Raw genomic sequence first — 17879 nt, 5'->3', positions numbered from 1 at the left:
CATTTTACCTTGTATTTGCTACTGCTGTCTCTTTCTCTCTTAAACAACACATGCACATTTTGATGGGTGAGTATGTCGGTAATCTGCATTTCCAGTGCATCTACTGATAGGATATGTACAGGTAATCTACAGATACAGTTTTCCCTATAGATGTTTGGTATAACATGGGAATGGAGCACTTAATGTGACTGAGGAAATTTCCTTGTACTGACTGCACAGCACACAGGTGTCACAGTTGCACATATTTCAAGTTCATTTAAAAGTGGCCACTTAAAGCTTATCGGCACGGTGATGTGGTGGTTAGCACTGTCACTTCGCAGCTAGAAGGAATGGGGTCTTTCTGTATGGAGTTTGTATGTGCTTTCTGTGCCTACATGGGTTCTCGCCGGTGCTCGTTTTTGGTGATTCTACATTGTCTGTAGGTGTAAATATGAGTGTGTTTGGTTATCTATCTTTCTGTGTGGCCTTGCAATAGACTGGCAACCTGTCCAGGGTTGCCCTAGGTCAGGTGGATGAGGTTCCTATGACCCTGCAGAGGATTAAGTGGTGAGAAAGATAATAATGGATGGTAACTTAAAGGCGCTCTGATTGTCGTGTATTCTGAGAAGGTGAGAAAATTTAACCTAGTAAAGCCCAATGCATTAAATTTCAGTGAATTTTTTTTACAGAGACAAAGGCAGTAAAATGAAATTGCCACATTATAAATATCATTTAAAAATTGGTTAAAAGCCGGTTTATACTTTCCTTATCCGCATGTCAATAAGAATCAGCAAAGAAGTGGCATGATGGAAATTTAGTCACCCATCCACCCACTCTGTGAGCAACTGCATGCGCTGTCTGGAGTACAAGCACACCAACTGCACATGTGCCAGACAATCTAATGGCACCTAAAACAAATGCTTGTTATAAAGAGAAATTGTTCAACTGCATCCCTGGTCACCCACACCTTTATAATTTATCATTCTTAAAAAAGTAATTCCACTCTGTTTCATTATTGGCTGAAGAGGCTCCAGTCACAACGTTCGGGCTTCTCAAAAGGATAGGAGTTACCCAAGTTTCAGAAGTTAAGATATAATAGTTACATACACAAACACAATAAAAGGGATACTTCAAAAACCCAATGAGAACTGGGATACTTATGCCCATGCAAACGCTGTTAATGTTTTTTTTACCAGTAGACACCTGGTAGTTTGGTATTGACATGCATTCTGATGTTTTTGCAGATTGGAAAACTGATCGGTGGATAATTAAGTGCTCTCCTTATATACATCTCCTTATATACATCTCCTTATATACATTTGCTTGACTTTTCATTCTTTAGTAGCAGCTCCTGTTGCAATTGCAAAGTAACAAGGTTATGTCATTGTAACTTGGTAATAACTCTAGGAACCTGACTGACAACAGACTGAAGTTCAGGTAATTTCTCTTCTCTGTTCTCTTTTTTTCCATCAGACATAACTCCCTGTATGTCCCCTCTGCCTCAAGATGGCCACCTGCAGGACAAGAGCAGTCCTTTGGGACTGATCCAGGAAGAGAATGAAGTCATTAATAGCATCATGGGTAATGAAGTTTATTCTTTATACTTTACGATTTTTGGAGTTTTGTTGACAGGTTGGTAAGTGAAAGAGAAGTCAGAGTAAAGGAGGATAACGGGACTGACAGTTGGCTATGCTCAAGGCCTCTTGTCTGGAATGCCTGAACACATGACTTGAGGACTTAAAGGCTACAAGCTAAGAAGACTGCACCACACCTGCATTTGTGCAAATGATTATGAATTGCAAGTCATTTATTTGTGCTATTTATGACCTAGCTCTCCGAAAATTTGAGACTTTACATTTTCCCTAAAATGTCAGTGTAGGAATAACTCCTTATTAATTATGATTATCTACGTGTTAAGGATAATTATGCACCCGTCAGACACACATAAACGCAAAACAGACTGTAATTTTGTTTTTTTGAAATTTTTAAAGGTGTTAAAAGGTCTGTGAACAACAGTTCTCTGCAGAGGCTCTGGGGTCTCTCTGTGGAAGTGGAAACAATAGGGGAATATACCTGTCCCAATCTTCTTATAGGAACACATGTGTCCTTTGTTTGAAAAAGAAGGTTTTCTTTAAGAGTCAGATGTCATCATAAGTTAATTTTATGACATCCTGGTGGAAGGTACAGGGCTCTCTGGCCATAAAAATCCTCTTTAGAGCACTTTGTCTTGTTTGTTTAAGCCGCTCTGAGGGGAGAGCTTGTCTTTATCTGTGAGGTGAGATCACCCAGGAATTTCCAGGCCTCTTTAATGTGGATGTCGCCTACATCAGGAAAATGTATGTTCAAATAGATTGATAAATGTCTATGCAGAATTATTACATTAGATTAGATATGATGCGATCAAGGAGAGTTTCAGAAATGACTGATGTCAAATCAGCTTTATGGAAACACACCACAACCAGACCAGCATGCAACATGCGGTGTGTTTCGGGCTGCGATCCGGTGCGTTTACCCGGAGCTAATTTACATAAAGTAGACTTGACTCGTACTTTAAGCAAGTTCGATGTGGTGTGTGAAAATTCCACGCATCATAAAATTTTCCTCAAACGTCTAAACTAGTCATCAGTGACCTAAAACAAGAGATTCAGCTGCTGCACAGCTTATTTCTCACCTTAAATGCTTTCAGAAATATTTTTCACCAAAGTGTTTTTGAAATAAAAGAGAAAGTTTGCGGCTGAGCGCTGTGTTTATCCGACTCACCTGATGGACCGTCAAGGTGAAAGCACGGTCACATGACCATGTAGTGGCCTGCTGTTGCTCGAGCATTGTCATGTGACAATGTTGTGGCCCGATAGTGACCGTCTGGCATCCGTGGGATTTTCAGATGCAGCGCGTTGATGTGCGGGGAAATCACATCTAATAGACACACACCTCAACACAAACCAACAAACACAAAAACAGAATTGTGATGGTAGGTGAGGTGAATGGAATACAGAACACACAATAGGACTTTGAATATCTCAGGAGCGGATCTGGTGTAACCTCTGTCAGAGAGGGTTGATGCCCTCCACAGAGTTACACTTTTAGGACGTTTTGCTGTTCATATGAAATAATATATTTTAGTGGAATAATTTACAGAGGTGTAAAGCAATACAATAAAAATGAGACTAAACAGTATATGAACAATATGAACTAAATAGATATAAAAAGTGTTGGTGAGGGGTCAGAGAACCCTGGCGCAGACACAGAAACTGGGAGACAGACGGAAACTAGGGAAGGGCTTTATTACAGAAAAAAGAACTACATCAACACAAAAGGGAACTGAATCAAACTAAATAGAAAATATGCAAAACTAAAACAAAACTAACTGTTAAATCCAACACCAAGGACAAAACCTCAACAGTAAAAACTACACCACACAATCAAACACAGTACTCACAAACTAGAGGAATGAAACTATAGGGGCAAGGGAGGCAAACTCGAGGAATCCTAGAGCTGGTCACTAAACAAGACAGGTGGGCAGCAGACTGAAGGCAGAGAGGGGACTAGGTGATATCCAGGGATGGAGGGTGACGAGAGTCCAGGTGACATTATGACAAGCTGGGATCAGTAGTGAAACAGTATCCATGTGAAGATCAACGTCTGGACAAAAGTAGGCATCTGAGGAAGAGAGTGATATATATATGTGTATATATATATATATATATATATATATATATATATATATATTAGGACTGGACAAAACCAAAAAAATTTAATCGCATTAATCGCATGACTTCCTGTGATTAATCATGATTAATTACATGTTATACACAAAACCCAACTCTGAATTCAAAAGTAGCATATAGCACAGTTTTATTGAAAATGTAAACCAAAGTGCCATATATTTGTTGTGCAAACAGCATTTCTTTATACAGTAGCAAGGAACTAGTTTGTAAAGTCCATGTTTATACTTCCTCCTTTGGAGAATCTCATTCAAAAATAGAATCTCAGTCAAAAGCAGTAACCTGAGAACACTTTCAGTCCAGTTTGTCAATTCCTAGAATTTGACTTCATGAATTGAATTCAAGTGCATGGGATCAGTATTTAAACACGCAAAATACTGAAATGTAATTCCACTGCCAGGGCATTAATGTTACCCTCTGATAAAGAAATTAGAACATAGTCAAAAACAGTAACCTGAGAACACTTCCAGTGCAGTTTGTCAACTCCTAGAACATCTTTTTTTTCTTTACTTCTCTGTGCGAAGCCAGTTGCTAAGGCACACAAGTTTATTCACATTTTCAGATGACAAAGAAGCTCTCTTCTTTTGTACAATATGGCCAGCAAGAGAAAACAACCTTTCACAGGGGACAGATGTTGAAGGTGTATCCAAGTACTTGCGTGCATAGGGGGCTAGCATGCTGTGTGAGTGTGCATGTTTGGACCACCACTCTAAAGGACAAGAATCTGAACTGATGGTGGGCTCTGCTCTGTATCGACGCACACTGTTCTCAATTGAGTCGTCTTCCTGTTCAGAGTCAGATTCAGATGAATCAGCCAGTAGGGTTAACTTTTTCTTTGGTGGCTCTGATGTTTTTTCCTCTACAGGTTTTTCTGCAACAACCACCTGTTCCTTCAATAGGTTGGTGACTATGGTCCACACCTCACCCCTCTCAGCTCTGGGTAAACACTTGAGGTCTTTGAATCTAGGGTCCAGTGCAGTAGTAATCTTCAGATATGGAATGTTGGCGTTTTCCTTGCGTGTCTCCAGGTCTTTTCTGAATGTAGACTTGAACTTTGTCACATAGGCAGGGTCCTCATCTGAGCCCTCCATCATCCGAGAGACATGGCAAAAAGCAGGTAGAGCCACAGAGCATGAGACGTACTTTTCTCCTCCTAAAAGTTCAGTCACATACCTGCAACACAAAATAAACTCCATTTACATCAAAATAAATTGCATTTACTTATACACAGAAATAATTACACATTCATGCTGCATTTACATATTTCTTTTCACACACACACACACACACACACACACACACACACACACACACACACACACACACACACACACACACACACACACACACACAGAGGATCATGAGAAATGCTATGTAAACCATACCTGCAAGGCTCTAGCAGCATTTCCAACCTACGCAGTTTCTCCATTTCAGCTGTAGTTGGCATGGAAATCTTGGTGTGTGTCGAGAGCACATCCCTCAGTGGCTGTTCATTCCTGCGGATGCTTTGTATCATGGTCAGGGTGGAATTCCATCTCGTTGGAACATCTCGCACAAGGGATTCCTTCTTTTGTCCAAATTCCACTTGTTTCTGATCCAGTTCTGCAGCATTAGCTGGACTGTGTTTAACGTGCCCTACAACTTTTCTGCACTTGGCTAGGACACTGTCAAATGGACTGTTTTGTAGAGATACTGTGATCGAATGCTACAGACTGTGTGCAAAGCAGGGGATATGTTCAAAGGGTAGATGTCTCGCAGCAGCGATCATGTTTCTTGCACTATCTGTGCTAAGTGAGGCGACTTTATTTGACACAGAAATCCCTCTATCTACAAGAACAATTTGTCAAATTCTCTCACACGGTATTCTCCATCATCAAATTAGTGAGTACAAACCAGCATTAAACAGAAGACAACAAAAAAAACGTGTTGCATTTGCCAAGGCCCACAGCTTGCAGGAAGGATGGACAATGAAAAGTGGCAGAAGTTAGATTTTTCTGATGAATCATCCATTGAACTGCATCCCAATCAACGCAAATCCTACAGAAGCAGCACTGACCCAAGATTCAACAAGAAAACAGTCAAGTTTGGTGTAAGAAAAATCATGGTTTGGGGTTACATCCGGTATGGGATGTACGAGAGCTCTGCAGAGTGGATGGAAACATCAACAGCCTGAAGTATCAAGAAATTCTTGTTGTCCATTACATCCCAAACTATAAGAGAGGGCAAATTCTGCAGCAGGATGACATTCCTTCTCATACTTCAGCCTCCACATCAAAGTTCCTGAAAGCAAAGAAGGTCCAGGAGCTCCAGGATTGGCCAGCTCAGTCACTAGACTGCTGCCATCAGAATACCTGGAGATTATGCAGAAACACGGGAACGTACATGTGTATGGAAAACACTGACAATGCTATGTGTAGCCCACAGTAGACTACTAGACAAAGAAATAAGCTGGAGTACATAAAAGCTGACATTTTAAACTCTAGCAAAACATATAAATAGTTATTATATACAGAAATAGTTAAAATCTTTAAATAGAACTATGCACAGTAAAGTTTAAAATGCAGAGTGAATTTGATTTGCCAGGAGTGTGGGATCTGAGTACTTGAGTGCACAACCAATTGTTGATGTGAATGCACTTCACATCAGCCAATTAGATTGTTTGTCCTGTCCATGTTTGGTTGCTCTGAAGTCAAGTTCTGTTGCACACAAGAGAACCGCACGTGGCAAAAGGGAGAGACACAACCGTGGGAGAGATACACTGTTCATGTTCGGTACACATGTATGAATAAGGAAGCAAATATATCCATGTTCCATAGTGAAAGCGAAGAGCCGGAGGAGGCTATTTCTTCATCTATTGTCTGACATTTGGCTTCAGTCAGGTTTTTTGAGGTGGATTCCAATACCAGATTGCACTAGTGTGAGAACTGAAGTCTCCGAAACTCTGCTGGGGATTCCTGGAAGAACTTTGAAGGAGTCCATTAATGGATGGCGAGCCACTGCCCAAAAGAACCAACCTACAGGCGTGACGTGCGGTAGGATTGAACTGTGTTGTGGGCATGTATCACACAGCCCAGGTGAACGAACTACTGAACAATTGAACTATTATTGAACTATTTGGACTGAGGACGAAAGGACGACAAGACAAAGGACTAAACTTCAGATTGGACGTAATCTGCTTTATTATTTGTGTGTCTGTAAAAGGGGGGTTTGTACTAGAAGCAGCTGCAATTTTTGTTTTATTTCAATACAAATTGTGTTTTCTAATTGCAGTGTCTGTGTCATATTTCACTATGGTTGTTCAGCATCTGGGCTCCACGCCGTGCCTTTAAATCTTCTGATTCTGGTCCCGATTCCTATTATCTATTCTCCTATTCCTCTTATACTGGTTACATATGACTTTAAAGTTGCTGCAGCTAAACACTGTTCCTCCACTTGAGCATTTAAAATTAGTGATGCCAAGATATTGGAAATCAGTGGCAACAAGTTAGGCTTTAAGCAGCAGTACAGTGGTGACTTCTCTTACCATGCTCTTTTGAAGCGTGGTAAGAAGTGGGAAAGCTTCAAACCAGCTCTTGCTCCAGCGATAAACTGCATGAAGGAGGCAAAGAAGGCCGATGTCCTAAACCTGTGAGGGCACATTGGAGTTGGCAAAACAGTCCGCACATTCTATGAGGATGCTTTGGCTTATGTGAGATGTGAAGTTGGTAGACAGGACTTTGAGTAAGGCAGTCATGCTGCCTAATCTTTTATAGAACAACAATGACGTGAAATGTACTGAAAAAGATACAAACTATAAAATAAATATGGGTCACACTCATTTTTGTGATGTATAACCATGAAATATGAGCTCTTAACTCAAAAATAAATGCTTTTAACAGTTTACCGCAGCAGTCACAGGTAGCATGTGCAAGCAGGAGCACACACACACACACACACACACACACACACACACACACACACACACACACACACACACACACACACACACACACACACACACACACACAGAGCAGGGCTAAACAATAAGGCTGCCGCCATTAGCAACATTAGCTTAGCTCAAATAACTCACCAAGACGGTCGATACGTCATAAACACACATCAACAAGGTTCGGATCATCTCAGATATCTCCGGTATCGCCGTATCCACTCGTAGCTGTTTATAACCAACTTTAGTACAATTATCACTAGGATTTATTCCTCTTCTCTCACTCGCTCACATGTGACTGTCTTGCTGCTCTGGCATGCATGTGAACTACTGCAGATGCTACCTTATGACGGTGGGACCTGCCCCTTTCCTCCAATGACACTGCATCACCATGTGACTTGGCCAATAACAAATAATATTGACGGACACCTATATCAACCAAATACCTCAAATAACATAGTTAGGTGAACCAGAGAGAAACAGGAAAAACAAAACTATGAATAAACCTTGAACTAAATTACTTGGAATAAAATAAAGAAACTCTTGTTTCTACTGGGTTACAATGTACTCAGTAGAACAATCAGCCTGTCTGTCAATGTTCACACTGTCCTCATCTGTTTCTAGCAGGACATTCCAGTCTGTTGACTCAAAGCAGTCCTTTAGAGCCTCACTAGCTTGAGGAGTGCGTCTTCTGATTTGGACTTTAGTTGCAGGCTGTCTCAGCGCACAAGGTTTGTAATAGGTCTGCAGATAAACCAGGTTATGATCTGACCTGCCTAGTGGTGGTAAGGCAGGAGCTCTGTAAGCTTCTTTGACACTGGCATACAGCAGGTCGAGGGTTTTATTTTCCTCTTGTAGGGCAGTTAACAAACTGTGTAAATCCAGTCAGGTAAGAGGAGATGCTGACATGATTGATATCTCCTGATATTATTACAAGTGCCTCAGGATGTTGAGTCTGTATCCTCCTTAACTGTTATGTGTGAGGAGTTACACCATCTCTGGTTAACAAATAAAGCCAGACCCCCTCCTTTCTTCTTGCCACTAGCTTGAGCATCTCTGTCTGACCTTATTAGAGTGAAGCCAGGTAGATCCACAGTTGAGTCCAAGTTGTTTTGATTCAGCCAGGTTTCAGTAAAGCACAGGAGACTGCATTCACGGTATGTTTTGTCCATCTTCACCAATGTTTCCAGCTCGTCACTTTTGTTTGGCAGAGAGTTGACATTTCCCATGATGGCTGATGGCAGAAAGGGCTTGTATCTCCATTTCCTAGCCTTCACCTTTGCACCAGCACGGCAACCATGAAAACACATCAAGATGTCCACTGGAATTGGATGTTGCTGTCCAGATTTGTTCTGTCTCAATGAAAAAAGCTCCTTTCTTGAATAAACTCTTCTCCCAGCAGAAACCTCCATCAGCAGTCGACAAAACACAACAAAATCTGAAAAAATATACAGCAAAAATTAATAACAGTTAAGAGACGCCAAACTTTGCAGCCACTTCAACAGGTGAAGCCTCACAGACCGGAGACACGACGACAGGGGAGCAGATGGCCGGAAGAGGGTGGGACTAGACAAGGTCCCTGACACTAGGCTCTACATTGCAGCCCAAAATATTTTGATAGTCTCCAGATTTCATGATTCCTTGCACACCGTTAAGGCACCCAGTATCAGAGACAGCAAAACAACCCCAAAACATCTTTAAGCCTCCACCATGTTTGACTGTAGATACTGTGTTCTTTTCTTTGTAGGCCTCATTCCATTTTCTATAAATAGTAGAATGACGTGCTTTTCCAAAAAGCAACAATAATTTAGTCTCATCTGTCCACAAATTGTTCTCCCAGAAGGATTGAGGCTTACGCAGGTACATTTTTGCAAACTCCAGTCCAGCCCGATCTCATGAGGATTCGTGAAACTGTCACGTAAATTTTTGTTTCGGCTTCGTGCGCACCAACACGATTTCGTCATGTTTTTCGTGCCGCTCACCACGAAATGCACACCAATGTATTTTAAACGGCGGACTTTTCGTGCCACTCAGAACGTATTTCAAAAGAATGTGTATATTATATTTTTAATGTAAAACCGCAGCGAATCCAACGCTATATTTTGCATGACATCGTCCCTAAACATAACCCTAACCATAATTCTAACCATAACCTAATCATAACCTAACCATAAGCCGGTGGTACACTTACCAATTTGCATAGGAATTTCAAGAATGTCCGGCGGCCGGCGGCCGCAAACGCGATCACACAAGCAGTATACGCCGATGGACAGCTTAGATCGTCATGAATCCGCCGGTATAAACCACTTTCAGATGTGATTACCACAGCGAAAAACATTTCGTGGTGAGCGGCACGAAAAACATGACGAAATCGTGTTTGTGCGCACGAAACCGAAACTAAAACTTACGTGACAGTTTCACGAATCCCCGTGAGACCAGGTTGTCCAGTCGGGCTTTTCTATGTCTCTTTGTCAGCAGAGGGGTTCTCCTTGGTCTCCTGCCATAGCGCTTCATCTCATTCAGATGACGACATATGGTCAAAACTGACACTTTTGCACCCTGAGTCTGCAGGACAGCCTGAATTTGTGTGGAAGTTGACTGAAGATGTTTGTTCACCATTCGAACTCTCCTGTGTTGCATTCTTTCGTCAATTTTTCTCTTCCGTCCCCATCCATGAAGATTAGCCACAGTTCCATGGGTTAAAAACTTGATTATATTATGCACAGTGGACATTTATTAAATAAAATCATTTACCCCCAGTTTCAAAAGGGTGCCATTTTGGCTTTTTTCTTCTGCTTGTTTCTGTTTTTCCAATGCACATCAAGCAAATAAACATCCATCCATCCATCCATTCTCTATACACCACTTTATCCTCACTAGGGTCACGTGGGGCGCGGGAGCCCATCCCAGCTGACTCGGGCGAAGGCAGGGGATACCATAGACAGGTCGCCAGTCTGTTGCAGGGCTACGTATACAGACAGACAATCACACTCACATTCACACCTACAGGCAATTTAGAGTAATCAAGTAACCTCAGCATGTTTTTGGACTGTGGTAGGAAGCCGGAGAACCCGGAGAAAACCCACGCATGCACAACATGCAAACTCCATGCAGAAAGATCCCAGGCCGGGATTTGAACCGGGGCTGCAAGGCGAAAGCACTAATCACTACACCACTGTGCAGCCTGCAAATAAACATGTGTGTACCTAAAACATTTGTAATTGCAACAATTTCTGGGAGAAATGGTGTATTTTCTGGAAAAATTCCAGAGGTGCCAATACTGTCGTCCATGACTGTAATTACCCTCCTTCAGTGCCTGTGACGTCAAAGCAGTCCTGTAAGCCCTAGGTAACTTCCTCAGTTCACACTTGAACTGATTTTATGGATAGAATCAGAATCAGAATCACTTTTATTTGCCAAGTATGTGAGCACATACAAGGAATTTGACTCCGGTATTTTACAGTACCCTCTTGTACTAGACAAATAGAAAATTAAGTAATAAACATAAGTTATGTAACAAAAAATATATATATAAAAAATACTAACATAACTTTAACATTATGTAATAAGAAAAATTAACATACCATAACATAACGTAACATGACATGACATAACATAACATAACATAACATGACATAACATGACATAACAACATAAAATAACTGAGTTTAAAGTGATCAGTGGAAATGGTACATTTCTAGTTATAATTGTATTGTTTATAGGACTGTTTGTTGGGGATATGGATGTTTATGTTCATGATTCAGACTGTGACTGGTTTCAAATGTTCATCAGAGCAACAGCCTGTGGAAAGAAACTGTTCATGTGTCTGGTGGTTTTGACGTACAGAGCTCTGTAGCGCCTGCCGGAGGGGAGGAGGTGAAACAGGTTTAGTCTCTGTTTACAGATCAGTGGTTTATATACATGAGTCAGGGACATAGATATATGGTCTGAGAATCCCATATGTGACAGAGGATTGGCTGTATAGGCATCTGGAATGCTGGTGTACAACTGATCTGAGTGTTTTTCCCTCTTGTCTGAAAATGTGTATTCATGTACAATTTGGGAAGGACGGACTTTAAATCTGCTTGATTAAAATACCCTGCTGCTTCAACAATACTGGTCAGTTGTGCTGACAGATGTTTGTTATGTAAGTGTAGCATTAGCTTGTGATGGTACATAAACAGTTGTTTCAATGATCGATGTAAAATCTCTGAGAAGCAGAAAAATCCATATTGCAACATCTGATACTTTATATTCATGGAGCAGTGTGTTTCCTTATTCTTTTTGTTAGTACACAACCTACACTCCCCTCCAAAAGACTTTGAACAGTGAGGTGAATTCCTTTATTTTTGCTGTAGACTGAAAACATTTGGGTTTGACATCAAATGATAAATATGAGACAAGAGATCAACATTTAAGCTTTTATTTCCAGGTATACATCTGAAACTGATACACAATTTAGAAGATAGCACCTTTAGTATGAACCCACCCATTTTTCATGTGAGCAAAAGTATTGAAACATCAGCAAGAAACCTGGTGTACTAAGTGACAGGCGTTGAACTTGTAGAACCAAGGAAAACAGCAGGAGTTAGATAGATAGATAGAGCTCTTTATAGTCCCGAAGGAAATTTGTTTTCACAAGCTGTCATGTCACACATCATAACATACATACAAGGACAAAATTCACAATATTCACAAATATGAATGATAGCAGAAACACTGTGAGAGCTGTAATGAAATGCCCTAAAAACAACTATTTGTGACATCAGCAACAACCTCCAGAGGGCAGGAGTGAAGCGATCACAATCTACTGTTCACCGAAGACTTCATTAACAAAAGTACAGAGGCTACACCAGAAGATGCAAATCACTCATTAGCAAGACGAATAGGAAGGTTAGGCTGTAATTTGCCAGAGATGAGCCTCAAAAATTCTGGGGCAAAGTTTTATGGACGAATGAGACAAAGATGAACCTTTAACCTTTCTAAAGTGATGGAAAGGCTAAAATTTGGAGAAAGAAAGGATCTGCTCATGATCCCAAACATACAAGCTCATCTGTGAAACATAGTAAGGTAGTGTCATGGCTTGAGCTTGCATGGCTTCTTCTAGGATGGACTCATTAATCTTCATTGATGATGTAACACATGATGGTAGCAACCAAATGAACTCAGAAGTTGTTAGACTGGCCAAATCAATCTCCAGACGTGATTGTTTGTCTGTATATGTGGCCCTGTGACAGACTGGCGACCTGTCCGGGGTGTCCCCTGTCTTCGCCCGGGTCAGCTGGGATGGGCTCCGGCGCCCCCCGTGACCCTAGTGAGGATGGGGCCATGTATAGAGAATGGATGGATGGATGGATTTTACCAGATAAGATCAGTTGAGAACAATTTCTCATTTACAATGATGACCTGGCAAGAGGCCCCAGCAAAAAGAAAGATACAAATAAACAAGTACATTTATAAAAAAAAAATTACACACGTGTTTAAAGAGAGATTTAAAACACCCTAAATTAATGCTAGAAATTCAGTGAAAACATTCAGCATGTGCAGTGGTCAACAAGGGTTTGCTGCAGCTTCTGCTTAAAAATGTATGGTGATGGAAGTGATGGCAGTTTTAGAGATTTTTGGAGGGAATTCCAATCGATCACTGCAGCAAATCGAAAGGAATTCCTGCCAAATACAGTGTGAACCTTGGGGATAGAAAGTGTTATGAAATCACTGGACCTCAGGTGGTAGTTGTTATGGGAGGTGTGTAGGAGGTTGGAGAGGTATTGAGGTGTCTTCCTTGATAGGGTCTTGTAAATGAGTGAGAGCCAGTGTTGGAGTCGCCTGGTTTCAAGGGAGGGCCAGCCCACCAGTTTGCAAAGGTTCCAATGGTGGGTGGAGAAAGGAGCACTGGTGGCAACAGGGATGGCTGAGTGATGGAAGACATCAAGCCTGTTAAGGCACGCTTAGGGGCCATTTTATAGATTACATTGCCATAGTCAAACATGGGGAGGATGCTCATCTTCACAAGTGTTTTTGGCAGAATATGTAAAGGAGGCCTTATTACGGTAAAGGAACCACAGTCTAGATTTGATTTTAGCCTGTAGAATGTTGATGTGAGGAATGAAAGAGAGTGAAGAGTCCAGACAGAGGCCTAGATACTTGTAGGAATTAACAAATTCCGTATCTGAGCCATCTGCACAGGTGATCTTTGGGGGGCAGGAGATGCTGTTTGTCCGGTTAAATAGCATACATTTTGTTTTGTTGGAATTGAGGTGCAAGTGAAGGTCTTGAGAAGACTCCTCAATTGAAGCAAGGCTGAGTTGAAGGGTAGATGCAGCAGAGTGAAGTGATGGGCCAGTGGAGTAAATAATGGTGTCATCAGCATAGAGGTGTATCAGGGAGGCACCAATAGCTTTGGCCACATCATTTATGTAGATGGAAAACAAAGTTGGGCCCAAGATGGAGCCTTGAGGTACACCCTTAGCAATGATCAGAGGTTCTGATATAAAGTTCTCTGACTTTACTTACTGTACACGATTATTAAGATAGCTAGCAAACCTGTTAATACAGCTTGAGGACAGGCCAGTGCTAGAGAGCCTTTGACTAATTCTGTCTGAATTCACAGATGGGGGTTGCAGCACCATTTTCAATTTGGCTTTGGAAGATAGTGGCGGTAGATCATGATAAAAAAAAAATTGTGCAAAATTACAGGCATCTACTCCCAGTAGTTTTTGAGTTATGGCATTTTCAGATTTTAATAACTCAGGCCAAAATGCCCTCCCCCCAATTCTCGCCTGGAATTTTTAGGTTTTAAAATGCTTATATCTCTGCTTCTGGGTATCACAGAGACTTGAAATTTTTTCTCCAAGCTCCCTATTTGTTGGTAATGTCCTAGAAATAACACACACACTCAGGTGAAAGGGTAGATGAGTTTCTGTGCAAATTTGCAGATCTCTACCACCTGTGCTACATTGACTTCAGGGTCCTTGAAAATTAGGCACTTAGTGGGAGTATACGCCTGTAATTTTGCACATAAAGCTTTTTATATCATGATCTTCCACCACCAGCACCCACAGTAAAATTGAAGATGGTGCTGCAGCCACCTTCCTGAATATTTGGTGTTTTGGGATGGAATAAGCCCTTTGTAGAAGGATTGTGTGGTCTACTGAATCAAAGGCCTTGGCCAGGCCTATGAAAGTGGCTATGGAGGCCTGTTTGTTGTCCATAGTGGTAAAGATGTCATCAAGGACCTTCAGGATGGCAGGGATGCACCCATGTCCATGACTGCAAGTCTGACAGGATATGGTTTGAGTTAATGAAGTGGTTTACCTGTTTGTGAACTGGCCTCTCCATGACTTTGGCCAGGCAAGGCAAGATGGAGATTGGCCTGTAACAGTTGGGGTCAGAGCCAGAACCGCCTTTGAAGAGAGGGATGATTAAGGCTGATTTCCAGTCAGAAGGAAAAACTGACAAACAAATGGACAAGTTAAACAAATTTTCTGGCTAATCTCCCTCAAAAGAAAAAAATACATAAAACAACAAAGGATATCTGTTGATTTTGTGAGACTTTTAATAATAAAAGAGACAAAATAATATAACAATCTGTCTCCAACAGCTGAAGCCTGAGTATACTGTGCTTTGGATTGGCTCACTGTACCCATTAAAACCATAGACAGTCTATTAGCAGTATGTATCACCTGCAAAACTTTATTCATCTATCACAGAAGTTTGTTTAAAGCGGAATGAATTCAATAGCACATGCTGATTCCAGAGTAAAATGATATATCAAATCTACTCTGTTGATGGCTGTAAGAAACATACAATCCCGCTGAATTAGCTGGGATAATGAGAATGTATATATTCGTAAAGTTTCCTCTTTCATTTTAAACATGTCCCTTTCAATGAAATCGGCATTTCCCTTTAAAACACAGCAAAACAAAAAGTTTTTTTTGACCCATCCTTGACAACTTAAATATGAAACAATTGAATATACAGGGAATACTGTGGCTCAACATCTCTCTCTCTCTCACTGGCAATACTGCTATGTACTTACAGTATCACTAAACAGACTAATTTCACAGTTTGTCTTCTAAATATTAATTCACTTTTCAGTCCTCTCTAAACTGCATGAGTCTCTCCATGCACACCTGACTTCAAGGGGTGTACATGGAAATAGAAGAATGCAATTCGTAATGCCTGAAAGAACAAACTGATTGCCAATATCAATGGTTCTCCTAATTCATCATAAGTGAGTTTGTGAGGTTGATGTCTCTTTCTAGTAGAACATCTCAGCCTTGTAGACTCAGGCTATTGTGCTCCACTGTCAGCACCTTCAACCACAGCCTCTGTTGCAACATGTGTTTTCTCTCACAAGTGATATATGTGTCACTTCATGTTCTAGGATTTCAATAACAATAGACATGGTTACATGGAGTTTTTTCATTCAGATTTAACTCATTCAGAATCAACTCATTCGGAATTAAAGGTTTGTGCTTCGCGTATACATGGAAATATTAATTCCAAATTGCGGTTTACATGGACCGCACGCTAATTCCCCTTCCTTCATTCCGCTGTAAGGCTTTGGCGTTAGAAAAGATTCTGATTGGACAGGGAGTGGATGTGATGTATCTCTGTTTACCAAAAGAAAACAAACTCCATTTGCTGTGGCATTTCTTTTCCCCAACAACAAGGAGGAACAACTCATAAGCACACTTTTCTTTTTTGTTTAAAGTTATTTTTTTGGCTTTATTTGATAGGTGAAGTGAGAGACTGACAAGAAACGGGGGAGAAGACATGCAGCAAAAGGCCGCAAGCAGGAATCAAGCCCCGGCCACTACATCAGAGACCAGCCGCTGTACATGGTTCACCCGTTTAACCAACTGAGCTATACAGGCACTCTTTGCCATGCTTTTTATTGTCATTTTGAAACAGCAACTCAACAAAGGTCGCAGAGGGTGTACATCACTACGTCATCGCTACGTGAGGAGCCAAGCATGCACAGAATGACCGGAATTAACTAAAGCAGAATTAACTGTATATATGGATAGAACGTACACAGGAATTTGTTTATTCGGAATGAACATCGGAATAAACCATTTAATTTATTCGGAATGAAGTTTATTCGGAATGAACTTTTAAATTCAGAATTAAGTGTTTGCAAGGACATTTTTAGGCGGAATTCACTTTTATTCCAAATGAAAGAGGAATAAAAAGTCCCATGTAAACTCATTGAATGTGATCTGAGGCTCAGTGTGAAGTAGGATGAGTGGTTGCAGTGCTACCCGCTGAGCTAGCAAGGGGAACTTCTAAATGAGGCTTATGAATAGATATCTCAAGAAATTTCGTAGAGTTTAGAGGCACAACATTAGATACGTCAGAGGCTAATACAGATAAGGGTGGTTATGTTTCAAAGGAATCCCTTTCCCTTTGTATGAATGCACCTCTGGTGATGACCTCTGGCACCTGTGTGCTCAGGCACGGTTCATCCTCATCACTGTATATATCTTCCTCCTCATCCATATTTTGCCTTTTTGTTCCTGTGTCATTTTCTTTGGTGCATCCTTATGCTCATAGATCTCTTTTCCAGAATATGCATTGCAAAAGGAGATCTCTGTGCAATGTGCAATGAGGTCCTTCTCTTGTTTCAGGTTTCACTTCATGGACTTTCTGTTCCCATCTGTCTGAGAGTTTGTGCTTTCCCCTAATGTTCAAAGACCCTATCTCCCTCAAGGATTTCTGCTGCCCTAGCACTTTTGCCAAACCTAGCTTTGTTCTTCTCACCGATCTTCTGAGAAATTTTGACAGCCTGCGAATAGTTTTCCTGTTGGCATTGATTCCATGGCTCTTTTTATTTCCAGTCTCAATGTTTTAATGAAGGAGTGTGGTTATGCCACAGATTCAGCCCAAAGTTGTACAGCAAGATCGACGTAGCTATCACGCACACCTCCCTGGACTGACCAGACTTTTGACTGTGCCATTCAAAGTCAGTGCTACCTAAGTTAGCTTCCATAATTTGTGGTAAATTTTATAGGTAAGTGATAAAAGTACTCTTAGCAGATAATTACGTACATTTGGCAATATTAAAAGCAGTAACCTATGTTGTTGTAAATTACTACGAATAAGTTAACATTTCACGATTAGTAACCAATTATTATAAAACATATTCTAACATTGTGTTTTGTTCTACAATTTAAGGTTCCATTACCAAACTTAGCAAGTGAAAAGGGGGATTGTCAGGGTCATTATTTAGCTGTTAGCTATAGCTA

The 17879-nt window shown here is 40.9% G+C and overlaps 2 protein-coding genes across 7 annotated transcripts in view; both read left to right on the top strand.

The window, feature by feature from the left end:
* Nucleotides 1–17879, top strand: part of nbr1b (NBR1 autophagy cargo receptor b) — a 609335-nt gene that overhangs the window by 247679 nt on the left and 343777 nt on the right. For all 6 annotated transcript variants that reach the window (XR_007938740.1, XR_007938739.1, XM_051941286.1 and 3 more), the window contains one exon: nt 1453–1560. Coding sequence is in view for 4 of the 6 variants with exons in the window: in XM_051941286.1 (XP_051797246.1) it covers nt 1453–1560 (108 nt within the window). In the remaining 2 variants the exon portion in view is untranslated. The remainder of the gene's footprint in view (nt 1–1452; nt 1561–17879) is intronic.
* The window catches only part of LOC127531607 (general transcription factor II-I repeat domain-containing protein 2), a 308653-nt gene that overhangs the window by 214551 nt on the left and 76223 nt on the right, over nt 1–17879 (top strand). The window lies entirely within an intron of this gene.

Source organism: Acanthochromis polyacanthus, chromosome 21, assembly GCF_021347895.1.
Source record: "Acanthochromis polyacanthus isolate Apoly-LR-REF ecotype Palm Island chromosome 21, KAUST_Apoly_ChrSc, whole genome shotgun sequence".
Classification (NCBI taxonomy): Eukaryota; Metazoa; Chordata; class Actinopteri; family Pomacentridae; genus Acanthochromis; species Acanthochromis polyacanthus.
Note: the sequence above shows the minus strand (reverse complement) of the source record. Positions and strands in the feature narration are given on the sequence as shown.